At 49.1% G+C, this 23,171-nt stretch overlaps 2 protein-coding genes across 2 annotated transcripts; one reads left to right on the plus strand and one right to left on the minus strand.

The window, feature by feature from the left end:
• Positions 1-47: 47 nt before the first annotated feature.
• SNX12 (sorting nexin 12) lies at positions 48-4,250 on the minus strand. The gene is made up of 4 exons (XM_009571955.2): positions 4,050-4,250; positions 2,545-2,640; positions 2,203-2,327; positions 48-1,695 (listed from the first exon to the last, which is right to left on the minus strand). Exons 1-4 carry the CDS (start codon positions 4,212-4,214, stop codon positions 1,593-1,595), a joined length of 489 nt encoding a protein of 162 aa, XP_009570250.1. The 5' UTR covers positions 4,215-4,250; the 3' UTR covers positions 48-1,592.
• Positions 4,251-5,208: 958 nt separating this feature from the next.
• On the plus strand, positions 5,209-23,154 carry FOXO4 (forkhead box O4). The gene is made up of 3 exons (XM_054075266.1): positions 5,209-5,734; positions 16,328-17,569; positions 22,595-23,154. Exons 1-2 carry the CDS (start codon positions 5,357-5,359, stop codon positions 17,549-17,551), a joined length of 1,602 nt encoding a protein of 533 aa, XP_053931241.1. The 5' UTR covers positions 5,209-5,356; the 3' UTR covers positions 17,552-17,569; positions 22,595-23,154.
• Positions 23,155-23,171: the final 17 nt, after the last annotated feature.

Below are 23,171 nucleotides of genomic sequence, written 5' to 3' on the forward strand. Positions count from 1 at the left end.
CCGGCCCCGCAGTCCCCAGGACGAGGCAGAGACTTGGCTTCACAGTGGTTTAATGCGAACAGAACCGGGACGTTACACTGGACAGGGTGGGGAGAGCTGGGTGACGGCAGCCCCGCGGCGGGACGGGCAGGGGAAGGGGCCACCGGGGAACGGGGACGAACCCTGAGCCCCCCGCCAGCACCGGCCCCTGCGCTGCCCCGCAGCCCCTCCCGGTTTCAGCGACTTCTCCTCCCCGAGAGCCACCTCTCGCCCAGCAGCACCAGTTCCTCACCAGAAAGCCCAGGAGACGTTGGGGAGGCGTTGGGGACGTGCCTGGCAGTCCTGTGCTCCAAGAAAGCCTTAACTGTGCCACCACAAAGTGACCAAGCGCTTATCAACCTGCCAGCCTCGACCTGAGAAGCCCCGGAGCTGAGGCCCGACCGCATTCATCACACCTGTGGCACCTGGAGGGGCCTCCAAAGGACAAAGTCACCACCTCGAGCTCTAAACGCTCCCCTGACCAGCCTCGCGTCCTCGCTTCCGCACAAGTAACTGCTCACCTTGCTGCAGAACAGGGGAGAACACACAAAATCATCATTAATTCTCCAGCTTTGTAAGCAAATGTCCAACTGGGACTGACCGACAATTTCCTGTTGTTTCCTCACCCCAGCTCCAGCTGCTGGGCTCCTCCTGTAGCAGCCATCACGGCCGCACGCCCCACCAGCCCCTACTCCTGCTCCTCCTCAGCCAGACCCACCTTCTCCCCTCTGCAGCCGGGGCGCAGAACAGGGTCACCACGGCTCATCTGAGCAGGGTGCTGTTGGAAGCACCACACACCAGCCCGTGGCACAGCGAGCTGTGGCGTTTGTTAAACCCTGGGCCAAGGCCTGCCAGCACACACGGCTACAGCCCAGGCCATCTCAGCTTCCACACACCAAACTGCCCACGCAGAGCATCATGAGAGCACGCGTCATGGAAACCCCTCGAGCTGCCAGCAGCACGGTAGAAAGGAGGGGAATTAACATGAATACACCAAATGGGTCGGTAATGCAGGAGGCTGAGTGCAGGGTCAGAGTAGGTCTTGGGTCTCAGCACTTCCAGACAGTGAAGAACAGGGGTTTCATGCAGGGTGAATGGGGTGGACAAGAGACCAACACACCCAGGCACCTACTCACTGTTTTGGATAAGCCTTACTAAAACTCTAACACCTGATGCAATCACTGACCAACATGACAACTGCTACTCTTCAGAGTCTCCTTCGGAGATGCTTGGGGCTGCACGGACAGGGGAGCGAAGGTCATCTCATACCTTCCTGTACAGGGAGAGCGGCAGCTCCTACACCATAACGCCATAAGCAAGTTCCTGCTCCACACCTACAAGATCTGCCCCTAGGTGCGGGACAACACGCTCACTTGCATAAATCTTCATACCTTTAGGCCAAGACCACAGCCCAGTAAAACAAGCTGCTGCCAGTTACAAAAGAGGAAAATACTGAACAAACTGGGAGGTTCAAGAGAGGAAAAGCTGGTTCAGAGAAGACAGATTTAGTGTAAAAATAAATGTCATTTTTGCAGGAGGGAGGGTGGAATGGAGGAAGACAGTGCCAGGTGCTCCTACTGGCGCACTTTTCCTGGGACGTAATTCCTATCGATAGTCTCCTCTTGCAGGAACATATGTAAGCAGCGCTCATTCTGTGCCAGTGGGTGTCCAGCAATTCTGGAAGAAAATCAGATGTGGAGGTTAGCACAGCCGCCACCGAGACACCCACACCTCCACTCGCAGTAGGGAGCGAGTAAGGCAGTCCTCCCTCCTCACTAACAGGCAGCCAGCTCCAAGCACATCCACACTGGCCTCCGGTCAAGGTCACCGGATCTGTGAGCAACAGGGCCAGCAAGAGGTGCCCCAGCACAGGACTTTCCCTCCCACACCATGCCCTGCAGCAGAGCATGAGCATCCTGAACCAACGCTACCCCATTGTAAGGGGAACTCTTAGCTCTTCTGCTAATAACTGCTTCACTCCCAGAAGAGAGCGCTGAACAGAGCCCACCCTAAAAGCAGGACTCACTTCAAAACCATGGTTTCATTACCTGGCTGCAGGCACCACCCTTTTGCATAGTACCTGTGTGCAGCAGATCAAGATTCCTTCCCAGTCAACCCACAGCCCTCTTCTGCCAGCAGCAGCCGGAAAGGCAGCACAAAGCACACCCAGGACACCAAGCTTACTTGTTAATAAACTGCTCTAGTCCCTGCCTCCGCTCCTCAATGAAGGACTCCTCAAAGATGCCTTCGTCTCCTCGGAAGGGAAGCTGTCGTTTCAAAGCCTTTCCAGGCAGCGGTGGCACTACAATCTGAAAGCCCAGAATCACCCTGTCAGCAGAACAGCCACCCGCAAGCAGACATCCTTTGCTGTCTGACATTCATCTCCAGCCCCATTACATGGATAGAGATGAAGACCCAACAGTTGCCCACCACCACGGCATCTCTTCTGGGCAGCTCAAGGTAATCACTACAACCGTTCCCATGTGTCTTGGTTTCAGGAATAGACAGGTCTGAGACAGGCCTCACCTTACTGTCTCGTTCCAGCTCATTCTTCAGCCATTCGAAGTCGCTGTATCGTCTCCTCACGCACGACTCCTTCAATTTGAAGATTGGGAGGTTTGTCTGTAATGAAGAGAAGTAGTTAATTTGCAGGTTGCTTTGGGAGCCGGATAGTATTTCAACATGTAATTGAAACCTGAAACTGCGTTTAGAAAACCAAGGCCCCTGAGAAGGAGGCATCACGAGAACACCAGGCTTCTTTATTCAGGACAGAGCACAAGCACTGAAGCCCTTAAGAATCACAAGCACTTGCCAGGCTACTCGGAGCCAGCCATTCCCTCCCCCTCAAGTGACTATTTCAGGAACACACACCCTCCCAGGGCACGCACTGGAACCAGGGCTCACAACAGAGAAGGCTGGTTGTTTTTCCCCCAAGTTCATCCCATTTTGAAGTGATTTAAAAGACAGCTTTTCAGCAGGCTGCAGAGGAAAACAACCTCTGACCCAACATCAGTGTTTCCATGGAAGAAAATCTTGTCCCAGCAACTGTTCAAAGCCAAACCTCATGCTACAATCTTCTCTCAGAACAGATCGCCTACCCTAACAGGCAAGTAGCTTTCTTCCTATCCGGCTTGTGTCCCTGCCACTAGGTCTAAAGACTGACCGCTACATTAGCTTCACTTTTTCCCTGTCCACACAGCTTGAATGTTCAAGGAACTGAGGCACAAAACCTTCTGGCAAGCAGCAGCCAGATGAACGCAGGAATTGCTGCAACATGCTTAGCTATATTCTTATGAGGTCTGCGAAATAAAACCATCTTCACAAGAGCTAGTTTCAGTGGGACTAAGAGGTTCCGTTGCCACCTGCCAGATGCCCTTTGCCAGGCTGACCCAAGCATCAGAACAGAACAAAGCAAACACTCTATTCTTCTGAAAGGTAAGACTCAGCAGGTAAATTACACTACGAACAGAAGTCTGTAACACGCACTTGTTTCAGAGGCAGCTCAGGTCCTTTCAGCTGTCAGAAGCAGAGCTGCAAGAGGCCCCCGGTTTAGCAAGCTAATGGTAAAGAGAAGCCTGCAAGAAGTGCTACAGAAGCCTGCCACACTCACTCCTGGCTCAAGGTCTCCTCGTAAAGTGATCTCGCTGACTCAGAAGGAGCAGCCAGGCTGCGCTACGATCACGTCCCAAGATACTGCCAGCGAGCTTTCCTCCTTGCTAGGGATCATCAGTCACAGGGCGTGCGTGGTTGCGCTCAGCACCCACCCAACGGTGCCAAAGTGCCAGGAGAGGGCACAGCACCCTGCTGAGGTGGAACCCTCCTCGTCCTCAGGCTTTTAAGCCCTCGCTAGATGCCGAACGGCCCCAGCAAAGGCCCCACCTGCAACGCTCTGACCTTGAGCCCCGGCCCCCCCCGAACTCGGGCTCGGCCAGGGCAGCTCGGGCTGCAGCGAGAGCTCGTCCAGAGCAGCTCGGGCTGCAGCTCGGTCTCCCGCGCCGGTCCCGGCCCCGCCCGGTGTCCCGGCCCCGCACCCGCATGCGGAGCTCGTAGCTGGTGTATCTGGCGCGGCCCATGCCCACGGTCTGCGGGTTGAAGATGTCGATCTCGAGGAAGTTGCTGGGGGGCCCGTACGCGTCCGTCAGATCCTGCGGCTTGGCGTTCAGCCGCCGGGTGTCCGCCACCGCCGCCTCCGACATGGTGCTGCCGCCGCTGCCCCGCCCGCCGCGCCCCGCCCGCTGCCGCAGCCGCGCCGCCCCGAACCGCGCACGGCACAGCGCCGCCCGCCCGCCGCCTGCATAACGCGACGCATATCCAGGGTCCGGGATACGCGTCCCGCCCCGACCGCGCACATTAGAGCAACCTCCTGTCCGCCGCCTGCATAACGCGGCGGGTATTCAGGGTGGGGGCGGCGCGACCTGGCCCGATGGCGCATCTCACACTCGCCTCCCTCCCGCCCGCTGCATAAGCCGAGGTGGTATTCAGGGTCCGGGACGCCGCAAACCGCCCCGATCAAGCACAGCTGCACCACCTCCTGCCACCGTCTGCATAAGTAGAGCTGATATTCAGGTTGCGGGGCCCCAGAGCCCGCCCCGATCGCGCAAGGCAGCACCGCCTCCCGCCGTCGCCTGCATAAACGGGGCTGTATTCAGGTTGCGGGGCCGCCACGGCGTAGCCCTACAAACTGCACGCTGGGGTTACTCTCAGCGCTGCTCCGCACCGCCTCGGACGGGCTCCCACGAGGCGGGGCGGAGCCTGAGGCACTACCGGGCGCCTGGTCTGGGAGCCGGAGTACGCGACCGACACACGCCTGTGAGAACGGTGCCATACGGCGTGCTGGGCTGGGCGGGGCTGGCCCCGGAAGGTGGCTGCCGCGGTACTGATGAACGGAGCAGCGGGCGCCTTTCACCGGGGTGTGACCCGGAAGTGGGCTCGGTCCGAGACGGGAGGGAGCAGCGTGAACGGCCCCGTTCGCGCGGTCACTGCGCTCGCAGAGCGCTGGGGCGGGGCCCCCGAGCGAGGCCGCCGAGGTGCACGCTGGGAACTGTAGGCGCACGGGCCCAAGACAGCCACACCGCCGAGGCCACGCCCCAGGCGCACGGCAGACTGGGAATTGTAGTCCACTGGCCAGACAACCGCCCGCCCGCTGCCCCGCCGGAACTACCGCTCCCGGCATGCCCGGCGCGCACATGCGCAGAGTGCGGAGCTCGTCGCTGGTAAACACAGCGGCGCGGCTGTGGGGCCCGGGTCTGACAAAGGGGCGGCGGGACCGGGCCGCGCCGATGCGTGGCGGCCGAGTGGCTCAGACCCGGCGGCGCTGAGGGGCGGGAGGGAGGCGCCCATGGCGGAGGCAGGGAGCGGCGCGGGGGCGCCGGACATCGACCCCGACTTCGAGCCGCAGAGCCGGCCGCGTTCCTGTACTTGGCCGCTGCCGCGGCCCGAGGCGGAGGCGGGCGGCGCGGCGGGCCCGGGCGAGGAGACCGCGGGCGGCGCGGCGGCGGCGGGGCCCGGGCGGGCCGAGGGGGCGCGGGCGGCGGCGAGGAAGGGCGGCTCCCGGCGTAACGCCTGGGGCAACCAGTCCTATGCCGAGCTGATCAGCCAGGCCATCGAGAGCGCCCCCGAGAAGCGGCTCACGCTGGCGCAGATCTACGAGTGGATGGTCCGCTCCGTCCCCTACTTCAAGGACAAGGGCGACAGCAACAGCTCCGCCGGCTGGAAGGTACGGGGCGGGGGACGGGACTCCCGCCGTGCAGCCCCTCACGGTAGCGCTTGTCCCGGCCGGGCGCTGCGCTGGTGGAAACTGCTTGGCTGGTGCGGGTTTGCCCACTACAGCTCTGGCTCTGTGCATCTGGAACAGAGGAGCAGGCTACTCTGGTGGGTGGTTGCTGCGTTGACGCTGCTACCCGTGCCCTTTGTGTTTGGAAAAGTTTTCCAGGGGAGGGCCAAGAGTCAGCTGAAAGGTTGTAGCGAAGTTTTTGCGCAAGATGAAGTATCGGTTGAAAGGTTTTTAAAGGCAAGGCCGTGGTTCTTCGTCACCTGATTGTGCTAAAGCTCAATATAAATAACTGTTTCATAGCAGGCATTCTTGGCTTTCGAGAGGCTCCCTTTAAAAAGGGTGCTGTGGCCGTGCAGAGACTGGGGACCTCTGCTGGAGTTCGGGAAAGGGAAAGCAATACCTCTCCAAAGTCTCAGCATTATTGTTTCCTTTTGCTCTGGAAATAGGCATGTGTGAAGCTCTATTAAAAGAGCTAAACTCCATTTCTCTGTCCTCTACAGGTGGCAGCCTAGTGTTTGTATTATTTTTTAGTCAAACGAACTGCAGCAGAGAAAGAGATGTGAGAGCTGGCTTGCAAAATAGTCCCTCAAGCTGCCCTGATGTATCGTAGTGGATGCCGCAGCAACTGGAGTCTGAAGAGCGTGATCTGTTGCTCTCGCTGCAGACTGGAATTACACTTAACACCACGTTCCTGTTTGCAGTGTTCCTCTCCGTTTGCAGTGTCGGTTAGCAGTTTGTCTGTGCTGCGGTTCTGCAGCAGCTTAACCCAATGTGGTTTGGGGCTTCTGTGACTCCAGCCACGTATTCCTCTGCCTGTGTGACCAAGCAGTAAGTCAGCACAGAGAGTTAATTTGGGAGGAAAAAAAAAAAGGGATAGTTTTTTCTGGTAGGTTGGCTTTCAGCTGGCTCAGCTCTGTGAAGTGGCACACCATGTGGTTGCATGATTGCAAATGTTTGCTCGAGAGAGGGTAGGAACATGGTGAGAGGGACACAGCTGTCACAGCTTAGGCAGCTTAGGCTGGCACAGGTCGATGCAAAGCCTTTCACGTTTCCCGTTTATCTGGCTCGCCGACAGTTCCTGGAGAGCGCATGCAGTTTGGCTTCTTTGTGCAGGTTGAATCCTCCTTGTTGACAAGTTCGGGTTTGAGACAGTGCTTGGGTGCGTTTTCTTTCTCTTTGGAAGGTTTGGTGGTCTCACTGGAAGATAGTCCTTGCTTCCTGTGGTTAGGCATACTGTACTGGTCCTGCTCTTGCTGTGTGGAGTCACGTTATTTGGGTATACAGTGTTATGGTACTGGTGCATTTTTTCCTCAGGAATGTGTCTATATCCGTTTGACTGTGGTGCCTCAGATTAAAGTTCAGTGTGGCCCCTGAAGTGCTTCCCCAGATATTGTGGGGAAGGTGAAATATACCCATGTGTCCTGCTGGACTGGGTGCTGTACTATGTAGACTTCTGGCTTGATTTAGTATGGCTGGTCTTTTGTTAGATTAATTTGTGTGTACTGGGACGGTCAGTCTTTGGTTTTAGTTGGTTTTAACCTGTGTTGCTTTGGGGAAACGTGCAGTTGGATTGTACTTGTAGAAAGACAGAGATGAGAATTGGTGCACAAGGAAGGGTTTAGGTCCCTGCACAGATGCTATTGCTGTAGCTGTTCTCTCTGATGACTTTTCAGCATGAAATTCGTTTGTAGTTTTCCAGCCTGGGAACAGATGAACTCAGGCTGGCTTTAGCAGGGGAAGAGAACAGAAACTTCTTATCAGGGAAGATGGAGGGTAGAACCACAGAATTATAAAATTGTAAAATGATTTTGTTTGGAAGGGGACCTTAGAGCCAGTCCACTTCCATCCCCCTGCCACGGGCAGGGAAACCTCCCACAGACCAGGCTGCTCAAGGCCTCATCCAACCTGGCCTGGAACACCTCCAGGGATGGGCCATCCATGACTACCCTGGGCAACCTGTGCCAGTGGCTCACCACCCTCGTTGAGAAGAATTTCTTCCTAATGTCAGTTGTGGTGGTAATCAGCCTGCCTTATGATTAGGGCAGTTTAAAACACTTGACTTTAACCAGCAAAGAGATAACCATGATAGAAATACACCTGAAACTGTTTAAATGTCAGGGGCCATTCCCATAAAGACTTGCTTTCATTTTTAACAAATATTGTCAAAACTTGGGTTCGTAGGTGGGGAGTACGCGGTTAATCTTGCATGCCAGGGACAGGCAAAGGAGCCTGTGGTTTATTGCCTCTGCTCCATTTTCTTCCCTGCTCCCTTGCTCAAGTCCTGTTGGCGAGGCTTGGCAGGATGCATGCCCCATCACGTGTGACCACGGAGCTCTGACTTCTAGGCCTGCTTTGTGTTAACATACAGTGTTATAGATTTGCAAGAGGTTTTGTTTGGTGTGCTTATTTTAGTCTGTTTGCATCAAGGTGCATTAAATGAAGGCAGGTTAGATAGAGTTTTAAAGATGTAGACTCAGTCAAATCAGGTCAGTTTGATTTTGTGGAGTAAGCTTAATAATGTGGCTTTTATTTAAGACAGACTGAATAAATGGTGTCCCTTCAGTTAAGGAATGGACCTATGTGGGTTTTTTGTTTTCAGTGTTCCTTCTTATTTCTAGAGGTGTGAAGTTCTGCTTGCATCATTTTTTAATTTGTAAAGTAAGAGAAAAATTTCTTCAGTTGTCTCAGCTTTGTTGCTTTCTAAGTTTTGAACTGAATGAGTTTGGGTAAGGGAAATTCATTTGGAGCAGCTGCTAAATCCTGATGTTCCATTTTGATGCCCTGTAGCTCCTAGAGTTCTGGTATCTCTGTTTTTTGGGTGGAGCCATACTGATAATATGTCCTGTTTGTATGTAGTGTAGTTTTAATAGAGATTTCAAAATGGGAAATTAAAAGAACTGTGTCTTTAAAAACTCTTTTAATCTACTTTAGTTCATACAAACTCCACGAACTCATTGTTGCTTTGTAATTACTTTACAGCTGTTCTACTCCACTATACAATTGGGGGAAATACAGCTGTTGCTGACTGCCAGGGTGTAACCCCTGTGAATTCCGGAAGAATCTGTGTTTTCGAGGAAGATGGTGTTTGCTGTTCTTGAACTGCTTCAGGTGCATTGTGAAGGACAGATTTGCTGGGTGTGCAGCCTGTCCTTTCCTTGCAGTAATTCAGCTGAAGTTAAGAATTAACCAGCGTGAATGGCACAAGTGTCCTTGCAGGGGTGTGTCTGTCCCAGGGTTCTTTGTAATCCTTCCCTTGGTGCTATGCAAGCTGCTCTGTGGATAAGAGGATAATTCCTTCTGGCTTTGAGAATACTTGGGTTTTGAATAAAATAGAAGTGTGTAAACCCCACTGAAGCAGTTTGCACTGGTCATTACATTTCCCGCATCTATGAGTATACAAAAGTTTGACTTGGTGAGGACCAACAATAGGGGTTGGTCTTTCTCAGTGAAACATTGTGTATTCCTCAAAGCTGTTGTCTTTGCCTTTGTAGGAATAGAATGAACTTTAAAACCATCCTTTCACAGTCCAAAGACACTTCACCAAAGCAAAAATCAATTCATATATGTGCAATGTAAAGGAAAGAACAAGTGATTCAGCGGTATTGCATTGGTTATAGGAGGCTGAAGTCACACCACCTCTGCTTTCTGGTACTTCATGTTCACTTCCATTCAAATGTGGACGTGTGCGCACACACATACTTATGTGCAACAGCTCAAGTAGCTGTATTATGAATTAAAAATTGCCAAACATTCTTCTTTTCTAAAACAGGAGTCATTGTCCATCTTCAAACTCGATGAGCTCTTAGTCTTTATTGCAGTGGGCAGCATTTTGCTTTAAACTCTTCCATTCCATGGTTATATTATTTGCATATCGCTTATAGTTGATCTTAACTGTTGACCAGATGGAAGGGGAGACCTGGCTGAGGGCTCTTGGGTGCTTCCTGGCATGTACCCTGCCCTTCAGTTTATGATGATAGAGTGACTTCACTGGCTTCCAGTGCTAGAGCACTGGCAGTGAAGGTCCCCGGCCTCTTCCACAGTTAAAAATGTGTGATCCCCTGGCAGAACATGCACAGAGCTCCCTCAGGTCGGAGCAGCTCCTCTTCCTCTGTCCCTCTGAAGCGTCTCCATGAAAGAGTAATAGGCTGTGGTCTGATCTACAAAACAGCAATGGTCAGTTCCTAAAACGGTCACGTTAGCTGTTTGCTTACATCCATCTGGACTGTGCTGGATTGTCCCTGAATCCTTGGGTTTTTTGGCTTAGACTTTTCAGAATTGTAGCCTCTTAGCATGCACAGGTAAGGGCCCAAATTGCTATCAGGAGTGGTTTCTTGAATTTCCCAAAGAAACCCTTTATGAGGAAAGTAACACCTCGTGAGAACACTTCTGCTTTTGAGTTTTCATAATGGTAATTTCAAGATGATGGTTTGTGAAGACATTGAAAATATTTCCCTGCCTTGGCTCACTCAGGCATAGCTGACTTGATGCCATAAAGCAAAAAGAAATGTAAAACTTAAGCTCAACATCTCGTCTCTGAGCGAAGTGTCGTTCTGCCCGACCTTCAGCCTGGAGCAGGTTTGTGCACAGAGAAAGTTCAGTCTTGAGTCTGGGTCTCTCTGCTGCAGAGAGCCATCAGGCTCAGCCTGTGAAGGAAGAAGGCTGCTTTCTTATGAAAGCCCATAGTGTTTACTCCGAAGTTCACATGCCTGAAATTATATAATTCCCTGTCAAACCTTCTAACACTAAAAATGAAGAATTGTGAGTTCGAAACTGCATTGGAACAGTGATGTCACTGCTATTATGGCAGGCACTTAGTCCAGTTAATCCTTGGTGGTGGTGTAGGTGCTGCTTTCTATTAAGTTTGGATTATTTTGGGTTTTTTTGGAAGAGGAGGGGAGGGTCTGATGGTTCAGACCCAGAGTACCTGGGGGTAAGTGGAAGCTGCTGGCCTCTTGCTGTTACCTCTTGTGTCTCCAAATGCATTCGTGTGGTGTTAGCGCTGTGCTTAGTCCTGACAGCAGGGAGATGTTCTCTGTGCCAGCTGCTGACAGCCTAGCTGGGTTTCCTTAAAGCAGGGGGAAGGAAATAAGGAACAGAAGCTGAGTGATTGTTGTTCAGAGACTGTAGCCAAGAGTCTGGCATGGAAACCTGAGAAGCACAGGTGGCTTTTGTCCATCAGTCTTTCTTTTAACAAGATCTTTTACCTTTTAATCCCTTTACTGCTTAAATGATCTGTCCGCAGCCCATAGTCTGGCAGAGGTGAGGGCCCGATGAGGAGGGAGGGAGGCAGCTGGGTATGGCAGGGCATTGTGGATGGGAGGATGGTGAAATGCTGGATGTGGAAGATGAGGCAGGTGGCAGAGCGTAGCAGCAGGACAGTGGTGTGAGTGTGGGGTCACCACTATTTTTCAGGTGAAATAAAACTTACTGACTTTTCAACCCTGGTGAGGACCCATGGTTGCAATGTAGCAACATACACCTAACTCTCCTTGAAGTCACATTGACAGCCCCTTCTTCCAAATGAAGTGTAAAGCTCTGAATAGGTATGGAAGTGCCAGTTCTATTTTTTTTTTCCATTTGAAGCCTTAAAGAGTATAGTTGTCCTCTTCAAAAGTGTGGGGTAGCTGTCTTTTGGCAAAAGTCTGCCTGCCCCATACAATGGCAGTCAAATCGCCTGACAGTTTTGCTGCTGACCTTTCCTGCTCCTTGCCAGTTTGTTCTGGAAAGCTGCTTTGCTAAAGGATTATTCCTTGCAGCACGGCTTAATTTTCCAGGCAGACCTCAGAGAAGGCTTCTCCTGGGCTGCTGGTATTACTTGTTCCAACAAGTTTCTTCTGCTCTATCTAATCCTGAATGGCTTTTGTTGTATATGGCTGCCTGTCTTGGCAAACTCGTAAATTGCCTTGGACTTTGCTGTTCAGAGAGCTAGGATTTTCTTCTTCTCGGCTCTTATTGAAAGATTGCAGAACGGAAAATGGTCTTCCTAAGATACAGCTCCCTGTCTGCCAAGGCTGACATCTGTGCTCATGTGTGCCTAAGGGAATTGCTGGGGAAAATGTTTTACTTCCCTGGCTCTGGAGCAGTTGTTTACTTGCTGGAGCCTAACTTTGCAAAATCTCTAAAATGAAGGCTTTTTCCCAAAGCCTTCAGGAACCAAGTGGCAGAGTGAGTGCTGAGACAGGCCCTGACAAATGCAGCAGGCGGGGTGTTCTCCCCTTCTAGCCTCTCAAGAATGCTGTGGCAAATGATAATTCGGCACAATTATAGGCCTGGCTTTGGAACATGGCCCTGTGCTGGGATGTGGCCATGTTCTTTGTATGCCTCCGAGGCAGTGAGAGTGTATTACAGGCAGCTGCAGTGATTGCACTTCGTGTTGGGTTGGTTTTTTGGTTTTTTTTTTCACTCATCCTTGAGAGAGACTTTGTTAAGAAATCTGGTGCATCTGTGGTTTGTAGCAGAAACTTGACGTTTTCTGGGAGAATGGGTCTGGCACCCTGGAGCGGTAATTGAAAATCCAGGCAAATGTGAGCAAGCACAGAAGTTTCAAGGATAGCTCCTGTTTCTGGTGTCTTTCTCAGCACAGCTTGTGCTTGGTCCTGAGTGCTCTGCTGGCGCAGTGTGGGCACCACTGCTGCATGGACGAGCTCCTCTGGGCATGACGCAAGAGCTGCCTCATTTTGTTACTGTCAGGTGGGTGCTTAGAAGGAGGTACGTCACAGGAGGGTGAATTTAATTGTTTTCACTGTGAGGAACCTTAAAGCGTGAACAAACCATCCTGAATGTTCTGACCTGTTCTGAGTAAAACTTCAGTTTTATGGTATATAACCTTGGCCTTACCTGCAAAGCTGTAGAGTCTCCTGGAAGGGCCATCACTGGCATTCTGTCTTCTATGTGTCCCACTTATGCATTTTCCAAGGTATTTCAGTGTCTATGGCAGTGGTCCAGAAGGCTGACTGAGTGGGATAATTGCTTGGGTTTGCTGCTGGCTCCAAGGGCTAATTCCCCATTCTGAGACTGAAGCACCGTTTGGAGCTGAGCCGGGTTCACAGCAGCACTGATGCTGGTGTTAGGGCAGGCCAGCTACGACGGTGAGGAGTGTTCCTGCCTGTTAGATAGGGCTAGGAGAGGCTATCAAAGACGATTTAATGCTGTGGTAACTGAGATTTAGGAAATAGTTTACATCTACTGCTAGATGTGCTTCTACGGCTGGTCCATATATCCTGGCTTGTACACACGGTGGTTGGCACCTAGGAAATGGTCCACTCTTCGGTGTACAGTGAGTGTCTCTAGCCAAACTTTAATTTTTTTCACAATATCTGTAATTCCAGAATGTTTTCATCTGAATGAAGTTTACAGGAATCCCCTTTGTTCTGTGATGGATTACAGAGACAAACTGGCATTTTTTTCACATCAATACTTAATATACAGCTGTAAGAACCTCTATAAGATACCCAAATAAACATCTGTAACCACTCCTAACTAGTTCTTGAAGAGCTCCCTAAGGATTTGAAGGATCCCTGCCTGTAACTCTTCCTTCAGGTCATGCCTTCTTATGGTCAGAGGTGTTGCAGAGCCAAGACCTGGTGTGGAACTCAGGTGCTCAGACTAAGTGGCATCTTCCTGCACTGCTGAAGTTGGGCATCTGAAAAGTTAATGTCATCTATATGTTTCTGGTTTGAGTTGAAAGGAAATACGTCAGGGTTGCCTGGGTGACTGAACTCTGTCGTTTCCTCTCCTGTCAGGTTTGACCTGGAGTTCTGTGATTATTTTAGCATAATTGGTTTGTCCCTCACTTTCTCAATGCGATGAGGCATCTGCAGTTGTTCTCACAGGTGCCTTTTGTGCTGGGAAGCATGTGGTGTGCGAGTGTGAATCTCTTATGCTGTTGCACAGAACCCAGACTGATAGTTGCTTCTGTTCAGTTGTAATTTTGTACTCTCTGGACTTGAGTCTCCAGCGTGCAGGCGAGTTCCATCATGCAGGTGTTACATCTCTGGGTGCTGCAGTGGTGAGCTGCTTTGCAAAGTCTGCACGAGATGGGTGAAAGTTAGTTTGGGTGTTGCAGTTTGGACAGCAATTAACCTTAATGTAAGAAGTGTTCAGGTTTTTCCCTCTACCTCCAACCACAGATTCTGTTCTCTTACTTACTTTTCAGTTACCCCCACAGTGAAGTAGTTCAGAAAACAAGCAGAGAGAAAACAGCCAGGAAAAGTAATTTATAGGAGAGACAGGGCTGCTGTTTGGTTGGGTTAGCCCTCTGAGCCAGCTTGTAGGGTCACAGATGCTTGTGTTATGGGAGGAGGAGAGTTTTAAGATGAGGAAGGAAGGGGTGGTACTGCCATTATCTGTTCTATGGCTCTTAGTCGTTATGTCAGTTTAGCAGTAATGTCTAAAAGCACTTGACTGTTTCATAAAAGGTACCAGGCTTCACAAATCTGTGTTGTGAATCCTAATCTTGTTCCAAGATGTCTTATTTCAAGCTGCTTTTCATCAAATAAACTAGAAAACTGGTTACTAAAAGTGTCACTTGGGATACACAAAGTGGTGCTAATTTTCTTGAGGTTTCAGCGTTACTGAAATGCTGGCACCAGTGCAGTGTGCTTTTGCTGACACAGGAGTTAAAAGCTGGCCAAAGCCATGCACAAGAAGAAAACAGTGTAGTTAGTTATGAAATTTTGAAGTCCTGAAACTATTGGTTTAAGGTTCCATTTTAGTAAGTGGAGTTAAAACGTGGGTGGTTATAAGACTTCAAATGTATCCTGTGTATACAAGCTACTGGGTCATTCCTGTCAGGACTGGGTGTCATTGTGAGTTCACAGATTACTTTCAAGAGAATAAACGAAGAACTAATGACAAGGTAGTAGTTTTCATTGCTGCAGCACTGTGCCCTCAAAGTCGTGAGCATCTTCTGGGGAAAGGGAGGGGGATTCTATGAAAGGGAAAGCAGAACCTTCCAGGAGACAGAGTACTCATCTGAATTACTTTTTCAAGACTTGAAGGGGGAAAAAAAAAAAAAACCAACTTGATTTAGAGAAGGTGCAAGCAGGAGTCTTGTATAGCTGTTAGAGTGAACAACTGAAATAATAAATAAACCTGTGTAACAGCATTGACTGACATGTTTCATCGAGCCCTGGCTCTGCAATAACCCTTCAGGCGCTCTCCCAGTAGGAGCATCTGTATCCTTTGTTACTCATCAGAAGTAGCCAGACTTCCCCAAGTCCTCAGCAGCCAAAGGTTGAAATGAAAGCTAACGCGAAATGATTCTCGCATCTCCTTCCCTCTCTCTTTCAACTTGGTATTGTTTAGCTACATTTGCTTTATTCTAGGACGGTATGTTTGCTGAGGTGCCCAAAATCAGCATGGTGAGGAGTTGTCCGAGAGGAAAAGGGTGGGGAGAAGGAAAGCGGGAGGCAGGAAAGAACTCAGTTCAGAAATGGTGGGAAAGGATGATAAAAACTTTTTTCAGAATTGAGAGCGTACATGGAAGCTGGAGGCTGCTGTGTACCTTTTAGTTTATGTGGAAAAAAATGTCGCTCTTGGACCACTGTTATGCTGCCAATGTAGCACCTTTTAATGATGTGCAATTTGACCATCTGAACAAATTAAATGCAAATAGCAAAGAAATGCACAAGACAGGCCTCAAGGGGAGTTCATGGAGAATCTGTTCAAACAGTGAGATTATTGCTTGCTGGTTCTGAAATATGAGGGAGCTGATCAATTGAAGGGTGAAAATTCATTTTGGTGGTGGGGTACAGATTAGTTTGCAGTTTCCAGCAAAGCTAAACCAAAAGAAGGGAGTTGGAAGAGGCAAGGAATGTGTGCCTTGCCAAACACAAAGATGGGAGAGGCTAAAACTGGCATGTACTGTGTGGGAGTGCACTATCCGCTGAACATCTTGCTCATTAGAAACATGCTGAGGAGAGCGTGCCGATTCCTTGCAGAGGGAGGCTGGCAGGCTCTGGGATTACTGGGATTCTTATTCTACAAAATTTCTCTCATTGTTTCTCTGGTTTTGGGATGAAGGTGACTAGTAGGTGTACTGAATTAAAAATGTTTTGCTACATCTCTTCACCTAGTCACTGCTGTGCTGTCCTCGAGTCTGTCTGAAAGCCAGCCATATGAAAAATTAAAAGCTTCAGCCAGTCTTATGCTAGCTAATGGGGTTGGCAGAAGGCTGGGAGCCGAGGTTCAATCAGGCTCACGTTGAAGTTGCAAACTCTATTTGGGAATTTGCGTACTTGCTCTGTGGTATGCTTAGTTTTTGCAGATTCTTTATAGTCTTGAAAAGTTTTGTGTTTGCATCTTGCTAGCTGGAAGCTGCTGGTTGTCATGGTAGTTCCACCCTTGGTGCTGCAGTGGGGCATGTGCTGCTTGCTAGTGCTCTCAAGCATGTTCAGGCAGAAATATAATGTTTTCATGGGCAAGTCTTTGTTATAACTTTGGATACTGTCTGAATCCATTTATGCTTGTGAGGTTTCTCGGTAGGAGATGCCAGCTGGCAGGTCCTCATATCTTGTAAACCTTTTTTTTTTCCAGAACTCTATTAGACATAACCTGTCCCTGCACAGCAAGTTCATTAAAGTCCATAATGAAGCCACAGGGAAGAGCTCGTGGTGGATGCTCAATCCTGAGGGTGGTAAAAGTGGAAAAGCACCAAGAAGAAGAGCTGCCTCCATGGACAACAGCAGCAAACTTGCAAAAGTCAGAGGTAAAGCATCGAAAAAGAAGCCTTCCCTCCAGTCTGCTCCAGAATCCACTGCTGACAGTCCTGGCTCCCAATTCCCTAAGTGGCCTGGGAGCCCGTCCTCGAGAAGCAATGAGGACTCTGATGTGTGGAACACCTTCCGGCCTCGAACCAGTTCAAATGCAAGCACCATTAGTGCCAGGCTTTCTCCTATCCTGACAGAGCAGGACGACCTCCATGATGAAGAGCTACTTCCTTCTCTAGTGTATTCCAGTGCATCCAGTAATGTTCCACCAACCGTGACTGAGGAGCTTGAGCTCATTGATGGGTTAAATTTGATGTCTCCCAGCTCATCTGTGTTACCAACCCAGCAATCTGCCTCGAGTGGTCAGATCCAGAGAGATTCCAGCTTTTCCTTGCGGAGCCCAAATGCAGCTGGTCAGACCAGTACTTTTGGCAATTCCCTGTTTAACCCTGTTGATATCTCGCTGCAAAGTTCTGTCAGCCATTTCTCTGCCCCTCAGACCTTGGAGGCTCTTCTGACACCCAGCTCTCCGCCTCCAAGGGATGTTATGATGACTCAGGTGGATCCAGTTCTCCCGCAGACTGGTAACAGGATGAACAGCCGAACTCTTCTCCTTCTAGGTGGACGAGCCACCCAGAGTAAGATGAGCTCGGGCAATTCACGAGGAAAGCCTACAGAGCAGCAGGCAGAACCAGTTGGTGCCAGTGTTTTGCCATCAACACTTCCCGGAGTAACATCTCCTCAAAACCCTGCTGGCATCACCAGTTTGAAAGCTCCAGTTTCTGCAACAACTGCCCAGTCAATCCAGCTGGGCAGTCCATTGCTTCTTTCTTCTGCTAGCCCTGCTCCCTTGGGATTGAACCAGGACAGGCTGCCGACTGACCTGGACATTGACATGTACATGGAGAACCTTGAATGTGATATGGATTACATAATCAACAGTGAACTCATGGATGGAGAAGGACTGGACTTTAATTTTGAACCCATTCTGTCTACTCCTAGCTATCCCAGCACCTCGCAGGCCTCCAACCATACCTGGGTACCAAGTTAACTTCGGGAGCACAAAAAGGTAGGTGTAGTTATGTAAATGCTACAGCTCTATAGTGGGAACAGCCCTGTCTAGGGTGGTTTCTGTGCCCAATTCTGCAGCAGTTGGATATCTCTTTAAAAACCCACGTACTTTTTGAGTAAATGCTTCCAAGACACATGCATGTACTTTCAGAAGGAGAAAAGGCAGTAAACTGCCTTATGGAATAGAGGAGCTACCTGAATGAAGCTCTAATTGTCTCTCACTACCAAAGATGACTATGTTACAGGATGTTGGTCTCTGCCATGCAATGCCCATAGCTCTGAAGCTGACATGAGAGTGTGTGCTGATTGCATAAGTAAAGACATGATCCTATGTGTACACAGTGGTTGCACTGAGCCAAGCGCACGCTGTATTTCTATCCAGTTTGTTATAATCCTTGCAAAATTTTTTAGTATCTGTAGTTGCAGCGCCTGTCTGTGTCGTGACTGCCAGCTTATGCCTTGTGTGTAGCAGGACACAATTATTCTTGGTTATCAGACCTTCTGCCCATCCCTTATCTGTGATATTATCTGTAAAGTCTGATAAGCTGGTCCATCACTGTTAACTATTGGAATGGAAATGGGATTGTGCAGTATGAATGGAGGTGGAAAGAGAGGATGCCTCAATGCTAACCATGCCCGACAAAGCTTCCTCTTCAGTGATCTTTCATATTTTTTCAAATATCTAGAGTCAGCTTGGCAAATAGTGTATATGAGAGCTAAAAATGTCTTATTCTCTGATGGATTGATACCCTGATTTGAAGCTCTTCAACCACTGACATGGTTGAAGAATTACAGAAGTGGAGCTGTAGGCGTGCTTCACGCTTGGAGCTCAGTTAGCTGACAGAAAGTTTCTTTTATGGACTGGAGCATAGGCCGATTATTGGTTGGGAAGTGGAAGCCTTGCCAAGAATTTCCTTCTGGGAGGCAGATATGGTATTTGTTGCAAATTGAAGCCCTAATACTAGCTGTCTGAGCAGGCAGAAGTAAGGGCAAATTGCAGAAACAGCTGCAGTTGTGGGAAGCTTCAAATGATGGGGACTGAATGATCAGGCCTGGTCAGCTTGGGTTTATGAAAGGCAGGTCCTGCTTGACTGACCTGATCTCCTTCTATGACCTGGTGACTTGCATAATGAATGAGGGAAAGGCTGTGGCTGTTGTCTACCTAGACTTCAGTAAAGCCTTTGACACCGTCTCCCACAGCATTCTCCTGGCTGCTCCTGGCTTAGGCAGGTGCACTCTTCTTTGGGTAAAAAAAAACTGGCTGGGCAGCCCGACCCAGAGAGTTGTGGAGTTAAATCCAGTTGGCAGCTCGTCACAAGTGGTGTCCCCCAGGGCTCAGTGCTGGAGCCTGTTAACTTTATCAATGATCTGGGCAAGGGGATCGAGTGCACGCTCAAGTAACTTCACAGGTGACATCAAGTTTGGCGAGAGTGTTCATCTGCTTGAGGGAGCGAAGACTGTACAGAGGGATATGAATAGGCTGGATTGACGGGCCAGCACCAGCCGTATGGGGCTTGACAAGGCTGGGTGCGTCCTGCACATGGGTCGCAACAACTCCACGCAATACTACAGGCTTGAGGAAGAGCTTTTCCACTGGGAAAGTTGCCCAGTGGCAACTTTCAGCAGCAGCTGAACACGAGCCAGCAGTGTGCCCAGGTGGCCAAGAAGGCCAACAGCATCCTAGCTTCTATCAAAAATGGTGTGGCCAGCAGGACTAGGGAAGTGATTCTCCCTCAGTACTCAGCACTGGTGAGGCAGTGCCTCAAATACTGTGCTCAGTTTTGGGCTTCTCACTACAGAAAGACGTTGAAGTGCTGGGGTATGTCCAGAAGAGGGCAATGCAGCTGGTGAAGGGTATGGAGCAGAAATCCTATGAGGAGCAGCTGAGGGAACACGGGCTGTTTTTGTCTGGGGAAAGGAGGCTGAGAGACCTTTTCACTCTCTACAACTACCTGAAAAGAGGTTGTAGCGAGGTAAGCATTGTCCTCTGCTCCTAGGTAACAAGTGGTAGGATGAGAGGAATGGCCTCAAGTTGCACTAGGGGAGGTTTAGACTGGCTATTAGGAAACATTACTTCACCAAAAGGGTTGTGAAGCACTGGAACAGGCTGCCCAGGGAAGTGGTTGAGTCACCATCCCTGCAGGTATTTAAACGACTTCTAGCTGTGGCGCTTAGGGACATGGTTTAGTGGTGGGCTTGGCAGTGTTAGGTTTACAGTTGAACTTGATGATCTTAAAAGTCCTTTGCAATCTAAATGTTTCTGTGATTCTGTGAAATTATCATGTACTTGACCTTAGTGCTCTTTCCTAGGCACATGAGTAACCTGGAAGTGGTTTGGAATAGGTGACTTCTTGAGGCCCCTTTCATCCTAAATTTTCTGGCAATTTTTGCTGCTGTTTATGCAGGAGACCAGATACAAAGTTTAATACTTTTCTGCTCTGCCCCAGCGCAGCCCTTCTAGCCAAGGATCTTGTGTGTAGAGAAAGTGAAATGCCGTCCTTTGAGCCTGTGATGCTTAAAGCCTGTGAACTTATTGATACATCACTATGTATTGACTTTTGAAATACAATTTAACTCCCTCTTACTCCAAGTCCTACCACACTGCTTAGGATTTCATTTATTAGTAATGCTTTTATGTCTGTGCTTAACCAATCTTTTACTGTAGAGAGAGGGAGGATCACTCAAGCTTTTGTTTCATTATGGGGCTTCTTATAGTCTCATGCATTTGTTAACTGTGCTCTTGCTGAATTACTGTGTGGCTGTCTTAAATTGAATATCCTAACTTCAGGTGGAATATGGAAACTCAGTTTTGATTGCAAAGATAAATTTGGTTGATAAAATATTGGCATGAAAGTTGTCCCTGTTAGGAACATTAGCAAGTTAGTGACAGAGGCTGTGGCCTTCTGAACAGCATTTCCACTGGATATTGTTCTGAGCTTTTGTGTGTTTTTTTCATGCTGTGCTGGGGCAGGTCACCTTATTTGGGGAATAGATTGGCTTTGCAGGGGTGAAATGTTTTGCACAGGAGTGTTTTCAATACATATGCAAGCTGTCCTGCAGTTCCGACTGCATTAATTCCCTGGGCTGGGTAGACAAGACCTCTGTTTACAGAATACCAGGCACTGAAAATGTTTAGGAGAGCAAAGCAGAGAAATGGAGGGATTTTGTCAAGGGGTAAGGTCTAGTACTGATGAAGATGTGGCTGTAGTGAAGTGCTTGAGAGAGTACCTGAGGTCTTAACAGTACAGTTATGTTCTTGTTACTTTATTCTTCCATACCTAGTATGTGAATTGCTTAATCCAAACAGAGAAGCTATCTGATGCTTAAAACCCTGGGTTTGCTTTGTTCCACACATGAAGTTGAAATGATACTTTCTAGGAAATATGCTGGGCACTCACTAAGAAAGAAGTGAGATCTGGAACAAGTTCCAAACCAGTATTATGTTTCAGCAGAAAGCGTAGCTCCTGCACACCTCTGAGTGAACAGTTCTTAACCGCAGTGCTGCACTTGGAGAAGTAATGCCCTGTTCGGTGTGTTTTGTTTCAAGCCTCCTTTTCTATCTTTGGATTATGTTTGCTTTTTCTGAGCTTTGCAAAGCTTTTCAGTTTCGTCTGTATCATACAGCTCCACAATTTCTCCTGCTGTTGTGTAGTACCTGGGGCTTGCTCAGTTGTAAACCTGCAGTTCACTGCTTAAGGCACTGGATGTGCAAGCCACATGGTGACTTACGGGAGCCTTGATGAGCAAGGTCGTGGAAAAAGGGTAGCCACAGCTAGAATTGGACTGTGGCATGCTCAATCATGGGCCACCACTCTTGCCTTCAGCACTTAATGCAAGTGTCCTCCTTTCCAGTCATGGGAAGTGTGGGTGGCCACCAGCTGTCTCTGAGCAGCTCAGGTCTTTGGGCATGTTCATCTACCTCCATTATGTATTTCTGCAAGCCAGGAGGAGGAACATCTGGGAAGAGAATTGCCTCTTTTGTACAGCGCTACAGTTTGTGCCTCATTGATGAGTGTAAAGTCCATCCACTTTTGTGAAAGATATTAGTTAATGATCTTTAATTGTTTGGTTAGATTCTCTATAAACTGGAGAACTCTATCCCTTGCCCAGCCTGGTATGGACTTGTGGTTTTCTTGCTATGCTCTAATTCCCTTTGGTCCAAACACTATTTCTGTCTACCACAACATTAATAAGTAAATACCGCCCCCCATCAACTTGCAGTTTCCCAAAGCAGCCTGTTGCTCTGGCTTCTGTTTTAAGCTACTGTGTTTTCTTGCTCAGGTATGATTCCCTCTTGTAGCTTCTTTCCCATTCCACAAGTTTATTTCATAATCACTATTACTGAATGCAGCAGATTGAATGCCCTACTTTTATCTTGCTGTTCTGCCTTCCAAGGTGGATCACAGAGCTATGGTGGAGGTTTTGTGTCAGTGTCTTAAGTCTGCTTAGACCTATATCAAGCCTTGTTTGAATGAGTTGTGGCAGCTTCTTTGAGGTGAGGCAGAAGGCCCAACATGGGATCTTTAGACTTGCAGGTATTTAGAAAATGTTTTAATTATTTGTAGGTAGATACAGGATTTTTTTAAGTGGGTGAACGTAACAGTTTTAACGTGTGATTTCTAAAAATCCTTTTTGATATTTGTGGTTGCTTAAGGTGAAAAGTGATTTTCCTTTCCTGCTTTCCTGCAGTGCCTCTGGTCAATGCCTTAGCCAAGTTCTTTTTTAAAGTTCCTTATCTTACAGATTTTTGTTGGTGCCATCAGCTTGCAGGAGGAGTTCTTACATTTGATCTTTGTGCTTTTGTTCTGTCTTTGGTCCTCAGTCATACTCTGAAGCTTGAAGCTGAGCAGTTGCACACTCAACTTGACTTTCCACTGATCAAGATCTCTTGCGATCTGTGTTTGTACCTTGCATCCTTTGAGCCAGCAGGGATTGATTGATAGTAATAAAGTCCTTATCTATGCATCCAGGATTCACATTGAAGCTGGGATCTAACCATTCACTCTATTTTTATTCTTCCTAGTGTCCTTCAGGTTTTGAACATCGGGTTCTGACTTCACTTCCCACCCCTGGCAGAGAAAAGAATGGAGCACGTTGGATTCGGTTTCCTTGCGCACCACGCCTTGGGCAGAAGGGGCTGCCCACCTGAGGAAGAAGGGGCAACCTGCATCTGGCTGCAGCAGGAAGAGTTTAAAAATAATAATTCTGTTATGTGCCACGGCTCTTCCTACAAACCTGACCCTGCCTTGGACCATCTGGAGAAACCCTGGGCTGTACATGTCCAAAGAGGAGCCCTGGTAAAAACCTTGGCCAGAAGACTCTGTGCTGGGCAATAGTGTTTTCCCATGTGAAGAGTTGGGTTTGCTGGAGGAATCCCTCAATGGCTGTCTTCTCTCTGCTGTGGCAGAAAGTCTCCCAGTGCCTCGAACTGGCAGAGGGCTGGCTCTGCCCTCACTTGGCTTGTCCTCTGGGGCAAAGTAGTTGGACATTTTCATTAAGTCACCAGATGTGCACTTGGTAGCCCTCAGACTCACAGAGGAATTAGGAGTTTGTTGGTGGAAGCCCTGTGGGAAAAGGGATGCGCTATTTCAGGGGTTGGT

This window comes from Cuculus canorus, chromosome 10 (genome assembly GCF_017976375.1).
Source record: "Cuculus canorus isolate bCucCan1 chromosome 10, bCucCan1.pri, whole genome shotgun sequence".
NCBI lineage: Eukaryota > Metazoa > Chordata > Aves > Cuculiformes > Cuculidae > Cuculus > Cuculus canorus.